The 20,559-nt window shown below is 55.3% G+C and overlaps 1 protein-coding gene across 1 annotated transcript in view; it reads right to left on the minus strand.

The window, feature by feature from the left end:
- Positions 1-2,853: 2,853 nt before the first annotated feature.
- TRPV4 (transient receptor potential cation channel subfamily V member 4) overlaps positions 2,854-20,559 on the minus strand; it is a 27,738-nt gene continuing 10,032 nt past the window's right edge. The window contains exons 3-16 of the mRNA XM_032398004.1: positions 20,039-20,211; positions 15,797-15,949; positions 14,947-15,087; positions 14,086-14,384; positions 12,560-12,739; positions 11,143-11,301; positions 10,781-10,873; positions 10,282-10,355; positions 9,402-9,567; positions 9,081-9,147; positions 6,505-6,821; positions 5,340-5,467; positions 3,956-4,077; positions 2,854-3,502 (exon numbers count right to left, since the gene is read on the minus strand). Of these exons, the coding sequence (XP_032253895.1) occupies positions 3,345-3,502; positions 3,956-4,077; positions 5,340-5,467; positions 6,505-6,821; positions 9,081-9,147; positions 9,402-9,567; positions 10,282-10,355; positions 10,781-10,873; positions 11,143-11,301; positions 12,560-12,739; positions 14,086-14,384; positions 14,947-15,087; positions 15,797-15,949; positions 20,039-20,211 (2,230 nt within the window). The 3' untranslated portion in view covers positions 2,854-3,344. The remainder of the gene's footprint in view (positions 3,503-3,955; positions 4,078-5,339; positions 5,468-6,504; positions 6,822-9,080; positions 9,148-9,401; positions 9,568-10,281; positions 10,356-10,780; positions 10,874-11,142; positions 11,302-12,559; positions 12,740-14,085; positions 14,385-14,946; positions 15,088-15,796; positions 15,950-20,038; positions 20,212-20,559) is intronic.

The raw sequence follows: 20,559 nt of genomic DNA on the forward strand, positions 1-20,559 counted from the left end.
CTGTGGCCAGTGCCCTTTCCATCCTGTCCTCTGCCTCCACCACCACCCCTCCTTTTGCTTCATCTCATAAGCCTGGGGTGAACGAAGATCTCCCCATTGCCCACGATGGCTTTGGGCTCCTAAAAATGAAAAGGTAGTGGGTGCTTGATTCTCATGCCAATGCTTTCGCCAGGGAGTCAACAATTAATAACAGTATGAACAGAGGCCCAGAGTCTTTAACGGCTCCGTCCAAACCACCGAAATTATCAGAATACACATCTTGCAGGCGAGGTGTGGAGGCTGCCGGCTACGACGTTATTACATTCGGAAATGTCAGGAGTGTGCGTTCCGGGGAGATGAACAGTATGGTTGAAAATGGCTTTTGATTTTTAAAAAATCCCCAGCATTCATCTAAAACAATAATAACAGCTAATAATAACAGGGCATGTAATAATGAAGTATTCATAGGCATAAGAGGTAATTGTTCAATTAAGATCTGAGAGTTTCTGAGACTGTCTTTTCTGATGGGGTCCCATTGTTTTTGACTCTAGTAGCGCTAATTATTTCCCAGTAGTACTTTAAACTTGAGATGAAAAAAGCCCTCCTGTCAAATATGACATACAAGTGCTTTATCATTATTAAATACACATACACGCACATAATAAGAAATCCGGGTTGGAATAAAGTTAGGGGTATGTTCAAAGAGAGAGAGGGTTCTAAATGGGAGCCGACAATCTCGGGGGGCTCAGCGTAAGTGGCAGGTGACAGCGAGGGTCTACAGGGCAGAGGAGCGACCTGGCCTTTTCACCTGTCACCCCTCAGGGGTCAGAGGGTTTTCTCTCCAGAATGGGCTCTGAGGGCAGAGTACAAGCGTTCAAACCCCACCTCTACCACTTCCCAGCCAGGTGCCCTGGGTAAGAGTCTTCACCTCTCTGAGCCCTGGTTTCCTCATCTGAAACATGGGGTGTAGCGGATATTCTGCATCCATCAGATATTGCCACAAAATCTATGCCTGCCCTTAAAAAAAAATAACCACTGCAAAAACTCATTGGCATGGGAGAACGATTCTTTCTCATGCATCTTTGGGGTTCCTCTGATGTCACCCAGGCTTGCTGCGCTCCGTGGAGCTCTCAGCCTCCTTTGGGGGGGGAGGGACTAGCCCAGGCATGTCCCTTAACATGCCATTGATTAAAACAAATCTCACAGTCAAGCCAGGGATGCAAAACTGTGCTTTGCCCACAGTGGGAGAACACCGTCAGGCTCTCTTGCAAAGTCACGGGCAGAGCGAAGAGTGGGGGAGGGGGCCGTTGACACGGTAGGGCACAGGTACTGACGTTGCCAGTCTGCTCGGGAAGTGCCCCCATTCCAGTCCCTGTGGCCCGGGGGAAGCCAGGGCCATCCCCGGCTCCAGCTCTGCCTCGCAGAGGTCCCGACAGATTAGCAGGTGTCGGAAGGCCGTTGAGGTGAAGGGTGGGCATCTGGGAAAAGGCCTGCAGCAGCCACCAGCGGGCCCAGTCGTTAGGGATTCCGGGCAGGAGAAACTACCTTTCTCCATTTGTCCTTCGGCTTTAGGACTCTGCGGCTTCCTGCCTGCTGATTGGCTGAAGCATGAGACACGTGACACGATTCTGGCCAATAATACAAGAGGGGAGGTCATTCGGGAAAGGTTTCCGCCCTCATAAAAAGAGACACGAGAAGAAACACCACCATTACGCTCCTCACGCCAACGTAATCCTTCCTGCCAGTAATACTCTGCCCACCTGCATTACTCTCCCCCACCAGTATTACCCTTTCTACCAATATTACTCTCCTCCCACCATGACTCCACCCACCCTCATTACTCACCCCACCAACATTAATCTGCCCCAGCATTGCTTTCCTCCCACCATTAGTTTTCCCAACCAACATTACTCTTCCCACCTGCATTATTCCCACCTGCAGGGGAATAATAATACTCTCTCCCTCCAATAATACCCTTTCCCCCCAATAATACCCTTTCCATCAACATTACTCTCCCCAACATTACTCATTCTCACCAACATTACTCTTTCCCACCAACATTACTCTTCTCACACCAATATTACTCTTCCCACCAGTATTACTCTTTCCATCAATATTACTCTCCCGACCATTACTCTTTCCACCAATATTACTCTCCTCCCACCATTATTCTATCCACCAGCATTACTATCCCCCTGCCAACATTAATCTGCACCAGCATCACTCTCCTCCCATCAACATTACTCTCCCCCCACTATTCTTTCCCACTAACACTCCTCTTCCCACCATTACTCTTTCCCACCAACATTACTCTCCCACACCAATATTAATTACTCTTCCCCATCAGCATTACTCTTCTCCACCATTACTTTCCCCTCACCAATATTACTGGTGCGCCAACATTACTCTCCCCCACCAGTATTACTCTTTCCCACAAACATTACTCTCTCCTACCAACATTACTCTTTCCTGCCAACATGACTCTCCCTACACCTATGTTCTCTCCCCACCACTAACATTACTCTGCCCAGCATTGCTCCCCTCCCCAGCCAACATTACTCTTCCCCCATTCCCTTTGACTCCATCTTCTCCCTCCACTCCAATCTCACTCACATCTCTTAGGCTCACACCACCACCGCTGCCCTGAGTCCAGCCTCCAGCCATCACCCTAAACACCACCTTGGTCACTACCACTGCTCCTCATTCTCATCCCTGCCCCCCCACCAGCATTTCAGAGCTCCCCCGTCTCACTGCTGTCATCCCCATGCCCATTACCACTCCCCCCATCATCATCCCTACCATCTTCACCATCAGTGAATGAACATTTATTGGGCACCGACAAACCCCAGACCTTTTACAGAACACACTGAAGGCATGGCCCCACCCCATCGCAGAGGCAGCACGCTGCTGCACAGGGGGCCGTGTGCAGCCCAGGACCCAGGCTGGGGCTGGGGTTGGCCGGCGGTGACCTGGAATGGGATCCTGAGGCCTCTGCCAGATCCCTTTGGGGTCGAGGATCATACCACTTTCCTGAGAACAGAGCAAATAAATAATGGAGAGGCAGGGCACTGAGCCCCCGTGGGCAGAGAGGCCCTCGCCTTGGCTTATGTGACTCCATGGGAGTGAGACAGGCAGTCAGGAGCCTCATGCCCCGGGTGGGGAGGCGGAACTGGGGGCAGGAGCCTGGGGGCCAGAGGGTCCTGGGGCCTCCCCTTCATCTGCGCCCGGCCCTCGCCTCTGGAGGTCAAAGGAGCACGTGGGGGACGCCCCAGGGAGGCATCGCTGAAATGCAGGTGGAGTAGAAACAGGCAGGTGGAGGGACGGGCTTGGGCTGCAGGCCAGAGACCCTGCCCAGCCCACAGCCCCTAGAGGGGAGCATCATCAGTCCTCCACTTGGGGGGGTAACTCTGCTGGTGGCCGTCGCAGCTGGGGTTCCCCATGTTGTCCAGAGGCACCACCACTTCGTCTGGGTTCGAGTTCTTGTTCAGTTCCACCACGCGCGGCACCACTGAGGACCAGCGATCTGTCAAGAGCGCGGCGGAGGGAGGAATGAGGATGGGTGGAGAATGCACACACAGGTACTGAGCAGCTCCTGTGCACCGGGCACTCCACAGCCAGCTAAAGGGGGAGGATTCTCATCCCCGTTTTACGGAGGCGGAAACTGGGGCTCAGAGAGGTCAAGACGCCAAACCCACACAGGAGTAAGTAGAAGAGCCAGAATTCAAGCCCGGGTCGGAAGGGCTGAGGGCCCACGTCCCTGCATCTCATGCACCCAGTGTAGGGGAAGGGAGGTGCCCCAGACGTTCACGAGCAGCAAAGGCAACAACTCAGCGGCTGGCCCATTCTACGGATGTGAACAGTGAGTCTCCAAAAGGGGACAGGACTGCTCAAAGCAAATCAGGGACAAGGATGACCAGGGCTTCCCCTCTGCACCCCTGGATCTCTCCCACTTAACCCCCCACCCCCTTGCACTCACCCCTCCGGAGGCGGCCCACGGTGTGCGAGAAGCCATAGTACTGGTAGTTCTCACTCTTGCCCGGGTCCTCGTTAATGATGCCCAAGTTCTGGTTCCAGTGAGACCAGTTCACCTCGTCCACCCTGGCGGGGCCACAGCAGGCAGAAGGGTCAGGGGGAGCCCCCACCCCGACCGTATCCCTTCCCCACCCCCAGGCAGCCTCCCTGTTCCAGCCCCTCAGCACATCCTCTCCGTTCCCTAAAAATTCTGGTAAAATACACGTAACATACAATTTGCCACTTTCACCATTTTTAAGGATACTATTCAGGGGATTAAACATATCCCCCTCTCCCGCCGTGTTGGGTCACCACCCCTGCTATCTATTCCCAGTATTTCCCATCACCTCCAAACAGAAATTCTGTACCCATTAAGCTGTAAGTCTCACTACCCCACCTCCCCGTAACCTGTGTTCTGCTTTCTGTCCCTGTAGATTTGCCTATTCGGGACATTTCATATAAATGGAATCCTACACCGCGTGGCCCCTTGACTGTGGCTGTTTTCACACAGCATTACGTCTTCGAGGTTCATCGTGCTGGAGCCTCAGGACTTCACTCCATTTTGCAACTGAATCATCTTTTCTAGGGGTGCACCGCGTTTTGCTTATCCGTTCATCTGCAGCGGACACCCTGCTTCTTGACGCTCCCTCCTCCACTTTATGGGACGCCCTGGCCAAGGCAGCAGGCAGCCCCTGGGGCCCCAACGGGCTCAATCTAATTTCCCCCTTGGAGAATTATTTTTTGTCATTTTCATCCAACCTCCCTATTCGGAGCCATTTCTACAGGTCAGGACCCAGCAAGGAAGGTACATTCACTGTTCCCCTTTGACAGATGAGGAAACTCGGGCTTGTTGCACGGTTCATACAAGATCACAAAGCTGACCACTTAGAGAGTCAGGATTTGAACTTCGGGTTCCAACTGAACAGGACTGCCCAGCCGGCCTACGAGGTGGGTGCTGGTATTGTCCCCACTTCACCGACGAGGAACTGGCTTTGCCTGCCCCTGTGAGGGTGACGGTCGTACTCTATGCCGGCAATCACTTTATGAAGAATGATTCACCCTGAAAGAAAGGATTCACCCCGGGGTTCCCCTAAGAAGGGGGCATTCCCTGTGCATCTGGGTAATGGCCCAAGTCCATCGATTCCGTGCGGCTGGCCCCGGGGGGTGGTGCTGTCATCCGTGGAAGAGATCCAGGCTGGGAAGGAAACTGACTTGTCCGAGATCACCCGGGAGAACTGAACTCCGGTCGGGCCCATCGGGCCTCAGTGGCTCAGGAAGTTGCAATGGGTAGAAAGGTAAGGAGGCTCGATCGGCTCAGGATGGTTTGGCCCCGCCCGCCCCCACCTCACCTGAAGCACCACCTGCGGTCTGGGGTGCCGTCCGAGCTCTTGCCCACGGTCACCATCTCGCCAGAGCGGAAGGCCTTCCTCAGGAACACGGGGAAGGAGCGCTCGATGTCCAGGATGGTGGTGGCCCACTGTAGCGGGGGAGGGGTGGGCAGGCCATTGGTGATCCTCCTCCTGCCCCCCCTCCCCCCCGGCACCTACTGCCCTCGTGGCAGAAATGATGCGCATCCCTACTGCCCCGGAAGCAGGGTTATACATTCAGAAACCCACGCAAGAGCACAAATGGGTGAAGCAGGATCAGAGGCAGGAAGCCCCGTGACACATGCACGATGTCACCAGTCGGTGCTGGGAAGCACCAGGGAGGGGTAGGGACTGGGGCACACCCGGGAGTGCAAGCCCTGTGGGGAGCAGGCCCCTGCCTCCCATCCCCCCAGGCACTCCCAGAAAGGGATGTGGGCCACCCTGCCAGGCTTCCAGCTTTCCAGAAAGGCCTGAAGTTTGGATTTTTATGGGAAATCTCTTCATTTTAAAATTTTGCATGAATTTTTTTTTAAAATATGGCAATCCAGAAAACATGAATCTTTGTGGGTCAAACCCAGTCCACAGGTTGCCACTTTGCCTCTTATGAGTTACACCCCATGGAGAAACTGAGGCCTGGGGAAGGAAGTGGTCTGCATAAAGATTAAGAGCAGCCGGACATCCCCCCCCACCCCCGAGACCCAGAACTGGGAGGATGACCTTGGGTTTTTTTTTTTCTTCTCACTGCCCCATTTCCTTGAAATGCACCGTAAATGTGGTTGCTCCATTCCTGGGCCTTGTGCTCGCGCTGTTTGTTGTGAGCCCCCCAGTTTATGAGCTGTACGTGGCCTGAGAGGGCTGTGACCCCCTGGGCCATTGCTTTCTAGAACTGCATAGAACACTTGGGGGAAACAAAGGCAGCAGCTCCCCTGTGCCCACGAGGCCCACGGCCACGTTTGCTTCTCAGGGGCAGCGGAGCCTGGGCAGCCCCCAAGCTCCATCTTACGGACAGGGAAGCGGAGGCAGAATGAGAAGACAGAGCTGGCCCTGAGCAGAAGGCCGAGGCGGGCATGCTGTGGGCCAGGTCTCCCCGTTCTGGAAGGGGGCGGTGGCCGGCAGGGTTGGGGACGCGGGGGTCCCGGGGTGTCACCTGCAGCTTCCAGATGTGCTTGCTCTCCTTGGAGACCTGGCCCACCGTCTCGCCCATGAGGGCGATGAGCATGTTGAGGAGCAGCACGAAGGTGAGGATGATGTAGGTGACCAGCAGGATGATGAAGACCACCGGGTACTTGGTGCTGCTCAGCATCTCCAGGTCGCCCATGCCGATGGTCAGCTTGAAGAGGTCCAGGAGGAACGTGCTGAACGTCTCACTGTCGCGGCACGAGGGGTACGTGGGCACCGTGCAGTTGGTGTGGTCCTCACTGCACACCTTCATGTTGGCACATGGGTTCAGAAGGGACACCAGGGCTGTGGGAGGGGGTGGGGTGACATTCGCTGAGTGACAACACGCATTGACAGGTGGAGAGCAGCGTTCCCATTCAACAGAGGGGACAGCTGAGGCTTGGTGAGGGGAGCACACCAGCCCAGGGTCACCTGGCGTATGAGCCAAACCAAGCGTCCAAAGCCTTGGCTCTTTCCACAGACTCTTGCTAACAAAGAAGGTCCCGGGATCTAGTCTAGGAGTTCTCAGCCAGGGGCCACGTTTCCCCTCGGGGACATCTGGCCATGTTCGGCTGTCACAACCAGAGAGGCAGCGCTACTGGTACCTAGTGGGGAGAGGCCCAGGGGACGCTGCCAGACATCCCGCCATGCACAGGACAGCCCCCACAGAGCATCATCTGGCCCCAAAGGCCAAAGGGGCCAAGGCTGGGAAACCCTAATCTAGCCTATTGCTGGTAGAGGTCTTGGGAGCCTGGAAGGTCAGCATCCCTGGGGGGAAGGCCCTCGGTCACACTCCCATTTCCCGGCCCACACCAGCTCACAGAGGAAAGGTGCAAGCTGAAACCCGGTGCCAGGCCTGATAGTTCTAGGAGCCATGCCTGCTAAGGCCCTTGACCCCCCTCCAGACACCTCAAACTGATTCTGGCGCACATCCCTTCCTGCTGAGCCCAGGTGAAACATCTAGATTCTTCTCAACACAGTTTAGCAGCAACAACGGCCCCTACACCGTCCAGGGCAGGAAGCATGAGGAGGCTGAGCCCCTCAGTCAGTGGGGCATACAACCTCCTAGGGCCTTCATCCTGGGATTACAGCAAGCACGTTTCAACCCATATGCTATCGCTGTTCAGTTGTGTAGCGGCTGCCCACACATGTGTCGAGAAGGATTCTGAGACCTTATCTGGACCTATGAGAAAAATCACTCTGTGATCCATTAGCAATGTCTGCCCTGGGCACAAAAGGCCCATGTGTCATGTTTGTGTTAGGTCAGCCTCAGAGAAGGGATCTAGTGTCCCCTATCAGGAGAAGCCCTGCAACCAAGCTGACCACTCTGTTGCTCATTTAACCCCTAAGCTCCTGCCTCAGTTTCTATAATTAGGACCGCACTAGGGCTGGACTCTTGACCATTGCAGATCCCCTGACACTCTGTCTAGTTCTTCCCAGTCCTAACCCTGGGAGGGGGCAGCTGTGTCCTGTCCCTATCTCCCCAGCCGAGGCTACCGTTCTGCTTCCCCCCAAATAATCCACGCAGAGCCTCGGAGCCATCTGGGTTAAACTATTACCACCATCAGATCCTGATTCAGTGCTCATCCCCAGAACAGCCTCCTCAGACATGAATGTGGCCTGGTGAAGTCTGAGGTAGCCGCTCCCTTTTGGATACCAGGCATTGGATGGCAGCTCACCCACCTCTTGGGGACCTGCCCAATGGCTCCGTCAGTATCCCCATCCCTGGCCCTTCCCCCATGGCCTGTGCCACTGAGGTCCCTGGGCATCATGACATTATGGAGAAGGCACACTGGAGACAGACAGAATTGGCCTGAACTGGTAGATTAAGTATTCAGATTCACCCTTCCCTGTACCCATGTCCCTTCAACGTGACTTTGCGGGTCTTTCCGTCAAGAGGTAGAATCTATTTCCCCACCCTTTGATCAAGGCCGGCCTGTCACTTGCGTTCACAGCAGAGTGAAGCAGAAGGGATGCCGGGCAGTGACCTTGAACACTTCCACATACATTCTCAGAACCCTCAGACCACCATGGGAACACGCCCAACCTGGCTGGAGGATGGATGGCCACAGGGAAGAGAGCGAGGTCACCCCCACCAAGGCCATCCTCGCTGGACCGGCCAGCCGGCAGCCAAACCATGGCCGGCCACAGACACAGGAGCTCATGGAGATGGGCCGAACCCGGCCCGGGTTAGCACCACTGCCCAGCTGACCCAAAGATTTGTGAGCAATAATAAACAGTGGTTGTTTTAAGGCCCTAAGTTCGGGTGGCTTCTTTTGCAATAATCACTACTATGCTATTTTTACCATTTCCTAGCTTTGGAACTTGGGCAGTTTATTTAACTTTTCTAAGTCTCAGTTTTCTTACCTGTAAAGGGGACAACAAAGGCACTGACCTCGCAGACCCGTCGGGGGGACTAATGAGGCAGGGATGGAACAGGACTCAGCCCAGCGCCTGGCGCGCAGAGAGAACCTAGCACACGCTAGTTATTGTCCTCCCCGCAGCAGGCTGCCCTTCTGGTCCTTGCTCCACCCCTACCAGCTCACCTGGCTCCCCAGAGCTCACCTGAAGCGTAGCCAATCATGAAGAGCAAGTAGACCAGCAGGAAGCGGAAAAGGTCTTTGAAGAGGATCTAAAGACCCCAGTGGGAATATGGAGACAAACATGAGACACATGGTTTCTCATTTTCCTGACTTCTCCATCCCCAGGGTTCCCACCTCCACCCTTGTCCCTTCCCACCTCCACCGATGTCCAGACCCTCCCTGCAGCCCCCACGGTGCCCCGTGGCCTCAGGGCCGAGGGTACCACCTACACACATAATCTGCACACATCCTGTGTGTGGCTCCCTCCACGGACACATGGTCCAGAGGGTTCCACAGCCCATACCTTCTGGATCATGATGCTATAGGTTCCCGTCAGCTTCAGCCCGCGGGTAAAGTAGAGGGCGTTCATCCAGCCCAGGACCAAGGCAAAGACCATGACAGCCAGGTAGGCTTCAATTCCCGCCAGGTAGAGGGCCGCCGAGACAATCACTAGCACGGAGTAGATGAAGCTACAGGCAGCAGAGACCACAAGAAGACCCAGAGAGGAGAGAGGCCAATGAGGCACCAGAGGGGGAGACATGCCCCCAAGCCCTCTGGGGGACCAGGACATCCCAATGCCTTCTTGACCCCCCAGAAGAGAAACAAAGTGGATTCACTGGGTGCCCCAGCATTCTATTAACCATGATGTTCAATTAGCTGGCCACTAATGTGTGTGCAATGGCCCTGAGGCCCTAAAAGATCCCAAAGTGATGCCCTTTGGAATTGCTAGAGAAAGTGGTGTTGAGGGGAGATTTTGTGGCTAAGTGGATCTCATCGTTCTCTAAGAAAAAGGGAAAAGATGTCGTGCACATGCAGCAACTGCTCCCGTGCCCCAGGCAGACATCATTAATCAAGCGCAGCACTCTTCTCATGGCACTCCTGGCAGACATTAGCAATCAATCACCAGGATAAGAGGTTACATTACTTCTATATAAGGTGCATATGGCGATAACTCTGTGGCAACCAGAATCTTGCTTTAACCAGAAGACTCTATTGCTTGACATTGGTCTTGTCCTGACTTTGGGCTACAGCCATCAGGGCTGGGTGAATCCACTCCTAATAGAGTCACCTCCCCCCAACCCCTGCCCCCAAATCTGGATGACGTCCCAACCCCAATCCCACCTTCCTCACCCAGAAGCTGGCAGCCCGGGGACCTCGACTCATTAGAGGGGACCTCTACTCACTAGAGTAGCTGGAAGGAGCCATCAATGAAGAGAGAATTCACTCCTGGGCATTTCTTCATGAACAAGTCTTTGATCTGGAAGAGGGGAGGAGGCAGGTGAGAGGGGTGGAGCTGTCAGGAATGCAGAGGGGAGGGGAGGGAAGGGGAGAGAGGGAGGCAGAGTGTGGTCCAGAGACAAGATGATGGGCTCTTTTTTTTTTTTTTTAAGATTTTATTTATTTACTTGAGAGAGAGAGAACATGACGGGGTGAGGGGGGACGGGCAGAGGGAGAGCAGACTCCAAGACCCCAAGATCATGACCTGAGCCGAAGGCAGACGCTTAACCGACTGAGCCACCCAGGCACCCCAAGATGATGGGCTCTTTTCTGTTGGGGAAAGAGGAAAAAGCAGAGAAGGAGGGTATAGGCCTGGAGGAGGTGACAGAGGAAGGGAGTGGAAGGGGGAAATAAAGGGAGGAAGGAGACGGGCAGGGTGGGTGCAGTTGGGGGCCAGGCACTCACATTGGTGAAGAAGAACAGGACCCCAGTGAAGAGCGTGATGATCTCGCCGGCCAGCCTCAGGTAGTCCACAGTGGTGCGGTAAGGGTACGGGGGCTGGTGGGCAGACGGCACGCAGGTCCTCACCCAGCCCCTCCAACATCCGGCCCTGGATCCAGATGATCCCCAATGCTCCCCAAACATCTGGATCCTGTGGATCCTCTTCCTTCACTCTCTTCCCCCCTAGGTGCGGCGGGGGGGGGGGGGCGGGGAGGGGGACACCTCCCCATCCCGTTCCTAAGCTCTCTCTAGTCCCTCCCACAGGGGACACCCCCAGAGGAGGACCCAGCTGTGCCCCGGCTCCTGTCCAGCTCCCGGCCACTCACGGTGCCCTCCAGCGGCTGGTAGTAGGCGGTTAGGGTAAAGATGACCATGGCGCACAGATAGGAGACCACATTAATGTAGAAGGACACAGCGCCAAACTTGCGCCACTTGTCCCGCAGCAGCTCATTGATGGGTTCCACGGCCAGCATCTCGTGGCGGTTCTGTGGGAGACCCGAGCAGGGGCCACGTGGGATCCAGGCAGGCCGACTGCAACACGCCAGCCCCCACCCTCTGCCCCAAGAGCACCTTCTCCTCCTAACCCACTCTTCAGCGACACTCAAGGATCCACGGGGAACTGGATGGGGATTCCGAATCACCCCCACACTCCTGGGCTCAGGATTCGAGGCTCTGCCCAATTCTGCCCCGACTGACCTTTCCAGGCTATTCTGGACTCGAAGGACCCAGAGCTGGAAAGCTATTCTCATGGTCCCCACACTCCAACCTGCGGATGGTAGGTACCAAGCTGCTGGTGGCAAAATCACCCAGGTAGCTTGTCAAAATATGTAAATCCCTGGGCTTCAACCTCAGAAGTTCTGAGTCAGGAAGCAGGATGGGGAAATTTAGCCCCAGGATGATAGACACTGGATTCACCATAATTCTCCGACTCTCCCCCGGGGCTTTGAGGGGGAGGGAAGCCATCAATAATTGAGCCCCGCACAATAGTTCTCTATGCAGATCCCCGGGCAGACACTACCAATCAATCAAAGCTTGCACCAGAGATGCTAAACCTCCCACCGCCCCTGACCTAAATCAAGTTAGTCACTAATTTCAAAGATGAGGGAAGTGAGCTCCAGCAAGGGAAGGCATCTCTCCGAGCTCACGGAGCCGGGGAGGGAAGGGAGACCTACACCCCGCCCCCAGCATCTTCTGCCCCATTTGTACAGCATCCTGTCCCGTTAATGACTTGAGTTTCCTCATAAACATGGATTTGTGCAACAATGTAGCCACAGAGATGCCATTGCAGTGTTATTCCTGATAGTTAAAGGCAGAAACGAACCCAAATGACCAAGAATAGAGGAGTGGTTAATTAGAATGTGGTACATTTACTCGCAGCGATGATATTGCAGAAGAATATTTAATGGTGCAGAACGATGTTCGCGAAATACTGCTAAGTGAAAAAAGGAGCTTTCAAAACTTCATCTAACGACTACTAATGATAATAGCTGACATAGAATGTTTATTCGGTGCCAGACTTTTCTCAAAGGAACTCACTTGGTCCTCCCAACAACCCTACGGGACATGAACTATCCTTATCCCCATTGTGCAACAGAGGAAACTGGGACTCAGAGAGGTTGGGTCACTTGTCCTGAGTCACACAGCATGTAAAAGTTGCAGAGCCCCTCCCCGTGCCAGGGTCCTTTCCCTGCTCTCAGCCACCCCCATCCTTCCCTAGGCTCTGTCTCCTGCCCTAGCGCTCACCTCGATCTTGCTGTTATACACCAGGATTTCCAGCACAGAGGCCTCTTCCCCACACGTGTCCAGGGAGGAGAGGTCATACAGCGAGGAATACACCGGCCCGTAGGCCCAGTCCTTGAACTTGCGGGACAGGTGTCTCGTATCCTCATGTGTCACCTCCCGGCGGATGATATGTTGAAAGATCTGCACGGCAGCGGGAAAAGGGAGGGTCAGGGGGCCCTGGGGAGGGCCCTCACATCAGAGGGACCCCAGGGGCCCATCACAGCCCATCTCGGGGCAACCTCCCAAGAGAGCAGGACGTAGCGGGGAGGAAATATTTACGGAACATGCCCTGTGTGCTCACATCATCTTGTTCTTACTCTTACCGTCTTGGTTTTCAGAGGAGCAAAGAGAGGCTCAGGGAAAAGAAGGGTGCTCCCTAGGGCCACACAATCAGCTGAAGCCGGACTGAACCAGGCCAGCCTCAAAAATCAGAATCGGAATGAGTATCTTTTTTATGTAATTAAAACAACAGTGAATGGATCTTCTTAACATGTTAAATCTAGGAATAATTGTTAGATCCAGTCCTTCCTGATGCCTCTATCTGCAGCTTACCCCCAGGGGATACTGAGGAACAGAGAGGGGGTGGGCATTGCCCAAAGCCACACAGGTTAGTAGGGCAAAAAGCCAAAATTTAAACCCGGGCTTTTTCCATTACCTCAAGACTCTTTCATAAATTGCGATTTTAGTAGCTTTTGCTATGTTTTTAATAGAACAATAATAATCCCTGCCATTTACTGAGCACGTACTACCCATCCCAGGGCCTTCATTAAAGAGCTTGACGTGGATCACCCTATCTAGTTGTCACGTGGTACCACGGGGTGCTGTTTTCATCCCCATTTTGCAGTCGAGGACACTGAGGCACAGAGGGGCGAGGGGAGATGCCTGCAGTCACACACTGGGAAGCGGCTGAGCCAGGCTTTGGACCCAGGTACTCCTGACTCGGGAGCACTGCAAGCTTGGTTCTCAATCAGGGCCATGGTGGCCCCCAGGGGATAATCCCGCAACGTCTGGAGACTTTTGGGGTTGTCACAGTGGCAGGGGGTGCCACTGGTCTCTCAGGGTTTGAGGTCAGGGATGGAGAGAACCTGCACAGGGCTGCTCGGCAGGTTAGGGGCTAAGCTAGGACCCTGATAGTGGATGATAGGGGAGTATACAGGGGTAGGGCCCTGGGACTCGGATTTCTATCAGTGGCTTGTCCTAGCTGGCGGGAGTGGGGCATGATCATCCGGTGGCATGGGATGAGGACAGAGGCTCTGGGATGAAGTTGAGTAGCCTGGCTGGACAATAGGGAGCCACAGAAGGTTCTTGGGGCAGGACAATGTGGTTGGCATGATAGGAGGTGGTGTGCATATTAATAATAATGAATGCTAGCAGTCGCCCCTCCAGTGTGTGTGTGTGTGTGTATGTGTGTGTGTGTGTGTGTGCGCACGCGGAGGGGCAAGAGTGGGGGGGCGGGCTGGCCGTGCCCCCCCCCAGCCTGCACGCACCCCAATCTTGCCCGTCTTGGCCGCCATCATGAGGGGCGAGAGCCCGTCATTGTTGAGCACGGCCTCCAGGTTGCTGCCGGGGAAGAGGCGGGCACACTTGAGCAGCAGGAGGTCGTACATCTTGGTGACGAACTTGGTGTTCTCGCGGGTGTTGTCGGCGATGGCCACCAGCGCGTGCAGCACCGTGTTGCCGCGGGAGTCCTGCCGCCGCATGTCGGCCTTCTTGTGCGGGTTCTCCGTCAGGTAGTTGACGATGTGGGGCTGGTTGGTGCAGGCCGCCAGCGACAGGGGCAGCTCGCCTGCAGGCCAGGGGGGAGGCAGGGGGAGGCCAGTGAAGGGGGGGCGCCCAGGATGGGGAGGGGCTCTGCCCGCGGATGCTCAGGGGACAGACCCGGGGACGCCGGACACAGTCCACACATTTCTGTGGGTGACGTGCCAGAGGTGGGGTGTGGCCTTGCAATGTGGAGGCCGTGAGGGATTCTTTGAGGGACTTCGTCCCTCAACTTCAAATAACGTGTGCCTTTAAGCAGGGGTGAAGTTCAGCTGGGACATGGTGGTGATGGGGGGGTGGGGCTCTGCAATCAGACCCCTGGCCCCAGCTTCAGTGGGACTAAAGGACGAGCATGACAAGGTGCCGGGTGCACCAGAGGCGGACCACCCATCACAGCCCCGGGGGCTCTCACGATCCCCACAGTACAGATGGGAAAGTTGAGGCTCCAGGAGGCCAGGTGATGCTCTACTCCTCATAAGCAAGACCTCGGGGACCAACACCGACATGCGAGCAGAGCTCTAGGTATCTGGGGAGGGGCCGGGGCTGTGGACACCACCACGTCCCCCCAGCCCCCACCGTCCTCTCCTCACCGAAGTAGAAGTAGCCTCCCTCGTCCTTGGGCTGGAAGAAGCGCCCCCGGGCCTGGGCATGGACATCAGCTCCTTGGGCCACCAGGAGCTCCACGTAGTGTTTGCAGCGCCGCTCGATGGCGATGTGCAGGGCGGTCTGACCTGGGGAGGGGGTGAGGGACTGTCACAGGGGCGGGGGCAGAGGCTGGACGAGGCTTGAGGGCAGGGGCTGGGGGGCTGCGGAGTGTGGAAGTCAGGTGGGGGCTGCAGCCCCAGGCCTTGGCCGGCTCCCTCCAAGGGCAGCAACGGAGCTCCAGACGCCGCCCGGGTGTGGGAGCTCTGCTGCACGAGGGCCTGACGAGCTGCCTCATGCAGGCAGGATGCGGACTCAGAGGAGATCCCACATGTCAGATCCCAAGTGTGGGAACCTGTCCGACTCACAGGAGGCTTTAATCCAGGAGGAGACAAAGGCATTGTGGCCCCACAGAATTTTGGACTCAAGTATAAAATTCACAGACTTTGAATCTTCATATCTGGGAATCGGAAAGGTCAAGTCTGAGTCATAGAATCTCGGAATTTAGACCCGGGGAGGTGGGGCTGGTGATACGCTTGTCTCTTAGCACTGTTGGCCCATACGACTATCATCATAGAGCCTTAGAGTATCCGGAGCCATGGCATCTCAGGTCCCTAATGCCAAGTTCACGGATCATTAGAACCATTGGAAGGGGGAGTCATTCAACGATCAGTCCCTGGACGTGTGCCGGCACCTGAGGCATAGGTGGAAGCTCTTGGGGTGGCGTGGGGGTCAGACGAGCAAGGACAGCGCCCCACCGCCACCCTGCGTCACCCCTGCCCCGGCGTGGGGCCCCACCTCGGTAGTAGATGTCCCGGAAGGGCGAGTTGATGAACTCCCGCATGTTGCCCGTCCGCTCAGCGATGTCCAGGAGCACAGGAATGGTGTCATTGCGTCCATTGCTCAGATTCAGCAGGGCCTTGGGCAGGCAGGTCTTCCCCGTGGACGGCTCTGGGGGGGACACACAATCAGGATGAGGGGCGTTCAACCCATGGTATGGAACCACTGGGCAGCAGGGGACAGGGCCCTGGGGCCATGTCACACCTCCCCTCTGAGCCCATTCCCTACCTGCCCCTATGGTGCTGAGGGGGTCCAACAAACTCAGGGGGGCAGTTCTTCAAACTGTGGGGAAGCCACAGCCTACAGAGATTGGGATTGACCAAAGCATAATTTGAAGGGAATTTTAAAAATCAAATAAATGGTGGGGAAGCCTGGGTTAAACAAAGCCAACCATATTTATTTATTTATTACAGGACTTATCAGAGCCTTTAATATGCTAATGGTGACTGGGAAGCTCTAGAAGTCAGACACAGCAGGCAGCGTTTGCCATCTACTTGAACAGAGGATCTCCTTCCCATGAAGCATTTACACCAGTAAAATTACCTTAGGAGGGGCGGGAGAGGGCTTTGGGGGCCCCACAGATGCAGCAGGAATGGCACTGAAGGCCCGCCATGAGCCTTTTCATCTCGATGTCAGATCTCTCTCATGAAGCCAGTCTCCGTGTGGCACAAACGGGTCCTTAACGCTGCCCACGGACGCTCACTAACGTCCCTGTGCAATTTTCTTTCCCTTATGTTAATTTTTATGGTTACACGACTTGATTTATATCTTAAAAGAACGAGTCAATGAGGGGCGGCTGGATGGCTCAGTCGGTTCAGCGTTTGACTCTGGTTTGGGCTCAGGTCATGACCTCAGGGTCCTGAGGTCGAGCCCCACACTCAGCAGGGAGTCTGCTTGAGATTCTCTCCCTCCCTCTGCCCCTACCCCTCCCCCCCTCCCCCCCCCCAAAAAATTAAAAAATCTTAAAAAAAAAAAAAAGTACGAGTCAACGGAAAGAGAACACCCCTGTGAATCAGGCACAGGGCAAAATCATGCTGGGGGCTCAGGAACAGCAGAGCAGGAATGGGATCAGGATCAGGAGAGGCAGGTGGGAGACGCAGGTGTGAGTGAAGACGCCTGCTCTGGAGCCAGGCACCTTGGGGTTCGAATCCTGGCCTTACTCCCGATTCCTGTGTGACCCTTCCTCTGCCTCAGTTTCCTTTCTCGCTAAATTGAGGCCACAGAGGAAATCGAAGAGCTAATAGATGTTTGTTGATGAGCCCAGCGCCAGGCAGGTAAAAGTCCTCAGTAAATATTCTGTTGCAGTTATTATTCCACAAGAGGTGCTTTAGGAATTTCTCCCTAGATGCCAGGAGTCAGTGGGGAGAACAAGAAAGACTCACAGAGACCTGAATTCCAGTCCCGGTGCCCCCAGGACTGAGGTCTCTTGGACAAGCCTGGTCCCCGACGAGCCGCTTCCTGCTGTACCCCTGGCGCCCAGCCCAGAGTCACCCAGGAGCTGTACCTTGAATTGAAGGAAAAGCGGACTCCAGTTCCTCATCTGCGTAAGTGCGGGGTGGGGGTGCCCCGAATGCCGGCCAACGGCCCTGGAGATTCTCTCCAGACACACCCACACTCGGCTCTAGCCTCGAGGAGGTGTCAGTCCATTTCCTAATTCAGGCAGCTTGCAACTCTTCTTGCTCCCTCCCAAAGCCCACTCCCAGCCCGCATATGTCCCCTCCTCAGAGGATGGTGTCCCCCTCCTCAGAGGATGGTGTCCCCCTCCAGCCAGAAACCTTTGTGTCACCCTTGGCCTTGGCCTCTCTTCTCCCCCACATCCCTCTCCCACCAGCATGTCCTATTCAGTCCCTCCACCACTCCCCATCTCCACTGCCACCACCCTGGCCCAAGACACCTGCCTGGTTTCCAACAGTCTCTCTGGGTTTCCTTCAATCCACATAGCAGCTGGAGTGGTGACCGCAGAGTACGCTGTTGCAGTGAGTCACAGGGCCTTTGCACATGCTGTCCCTTCACCCTCCCCCCGGTCCTTCCTCCTTTTCTTTTAACTGGTTAACTGCAACTCATTCCGATTCAGCTCAAGTGTCACCTCTTCCAGGAAGCTCTCCCAGATTTTCCTGACTAGATCAAATCCTCCAACACAGCCGCTTGTTGGCACACATTACAGTTTATAACTGTTTTTATTTCTGTGATTGCTTGATGAATGTTGATCTCACCCAGGAAACTGCGAGCAACTTGAGGACAGGGTTGTGTCTGCTTCATTCACCGTTGCTCACCCCATGCCCAGCACAGCACCTGATGAGCTGGTCACCACAGGTAATTCCAAACCACAGATAACCCAAAGTGGTTTGTGTGGGGTGTGGAACCAGACCTTGAATTTGGACTTCCACACCCCCAGACCCAGGCTGTAGCGGGGTGGGAGGCTGCCAGCCTGGGTCCTGGGATGAAATGCCAAGAGCAGCATCTTCCCAGAACCGGGGAGGGACACGCAGTTCCAGGACTCGGCCACCAGGTGGCGAAGTGGCTCTGCCCACGGGAGCTGCTGGGGGGGGGGAAGCGCCCTAAATGAATGCCAAATTGGAGGGTGTCAAACTTTGAGGGGTGGTGGTCACAGACTCCCCTGAGAATCAGATGAGCTCATGAGCCTCTGGCTAGAACAACACACAGGGGTGGATCCAGGTTTTTCAGGGGCCTCAGACTTACACGATTTCGGGGTACTGTTTATGAAATCAAATATGCAATTATGAATTCAAAATTAGTTGCAGGACCTTAGAAGGGGCCAGAGCAAGTGAGCAGCCCTACAGCTTACTTAGCCTTATGGGCCTCTTGGTTAATCCCCCAATAATATGCACAATTCTCTGCAGTTTCAGGGACCCCCACCCCCAGCCCGCCGCCTCTGCTCATGCACACGGATACGCTCGCCTGGGGGCTCCTGGCCTAGGCGAAAAGCCCCTGACTCGGTCGTAAACCCAGGAGAAGCTGGAGCCTTGGAAGCCCAGCCCGGAGCTGAAGACACAGGGGAGGGGTTCGCTCTAACCCCACACTTGTCCCCATCTGTGCCGACTGCCCTTGGGGGTCAGGAGGGGCCGTTTGGCCAAGGGCTTGAATGTGGGTCACCTCCAAATGAAATGGCTCCCGTAGTCACTGAGACCCTCCGAGGGCAGGGAGGAGCCCCGAGGGGCCACAACTCTAAGCTCGTGCCGCCAACAAGCCACACCGTCCGGCTGCACGCCGTGAAGGAATATTTTTGCTAAACCCAGGAATTCTCTTCTGACAGTCACGACACTGCACTGTATTGTGTTGGTGTTCAAAGGATCTGGTTGGTAAAGGTACAGGTGAAAAATATACCGCTGGCCAGGTCCCCCTGCTTTAGCACTGAATTTGGCTGAAATACTTGAAGTCTCAAAAACACCCCTCCCACCCCCGACCTCCCCGAAGCTTCGTCAGCCCCGAGCGGTAGGCTGCCGCCGGCCTCCTCGAGACAGGCTCTCCTCTGTAACAGGTGCCGCAGTTCTTAACATTTTATGTTGATTTGTGGGGTCGTTTGGCCAGTTAATTATGGCTCCTGACCCTGGTACCTGGCACATAGCAGGTGACTGACTCGGGCCAAGGGGCTCAGAGGCCAACTTTGCCAATTTGCAGGGAAGGCCTGGTGCGGTGGAGGAAGCTGATGCTCTGAGGTGCAGGTTGGAGCCAGACAAGGCTGGGGGGGTAAGCTCTCTGGGCTGGGAGAAGTCGGGGCGGTGGTGACTTGGGCTTCAGCCTAGGGAGGGGAGCCCGAGAGCTGTGTGGGGGTGGGGCAGAGCCCGGGAGCAGAAGCAGAAATACCCTGCCAGGACTATGCTATTATTATTCCTTAGTTGACAGGTGGGAAAATTGGGCCTCAAGGAGGCCATACATCCCTTAAGTGGTAGAGGTGGGATTTGAACCCATGTGAGTGGAGTCTGCTTACCTACAACACTGACCTTTCCATAAATAAAGGCTGAAAGAATGAATGAATGAATGAATGATGGTAGCAAAAGCCCAGAGGGGTTAAGTAATATGGCAAAGGACACACAGGACCACACTCCCTATCCAGTGTTCTTCATGGCCAACGCAGCCCACCGACTCAGGGGACAATGCTGAGAGGAAAGGGGGCCCCCAATGCCAGGCCTCCCTCCCCCCCTGGCTGACCCGCCCACTATCCCCACCTAAGTGGCTCACCCCGGAACTCCTCGTCAGTCAGCCGCTTCTTGTGGGTCAGCAAGAAGGGAAGTAGCCCATCCAGGTCGGTAGTAGAGCCCCGGGACACGATGTCAAAGAGGATAGGCCGGTTGAAGACTTTAAGGATGGGGGGTGGCTGGGGTGCAGGAGCTTTGGGACTCTGCGGCTGCTTCCTGGAAGTGGGGGAAGGCAGGGTGATGGGAGGGCTCATCCCCCTCCCCCCCAACATCTCTGTCCTGAGGGGCCCAGGGGTTGTGGCGGGGAGGTGAAGGGAGCTGGAGCCCTAAGGAGGGACCAGACGGAGAGGGGAGGGATAGCTGGAGAAACAAAGGAATATTTTATCCCAACAAACTCTACCTAGTACCTACTGTATGTTGGGTAGAAACAAATAGACAAAAAGAAACAGACAAGCTTGCCTATCCATCCACCCACGCATCCACACACCCACTCACCTATCCATCCACCTACCCAGCTACCCATCTACCACTGGCCCATCCACCCACCCATCCACCCATCCATCC

The sequence above is a fragment of the Phoca vitulina genome, unplaced genomic scaffold (assembly GCF_004348235.1).
Source record: "Phoca vitulina isolate PV1807 unplaced genomic scaffold, GSC_HSeal_1.0 scaffold108, whole genome shotgun sequence".
NCBI lineage: Eukaryota > Metazoa > Chordata > Mammalia > Carnivora > Phocidae > Phoca > Phoca vitulina.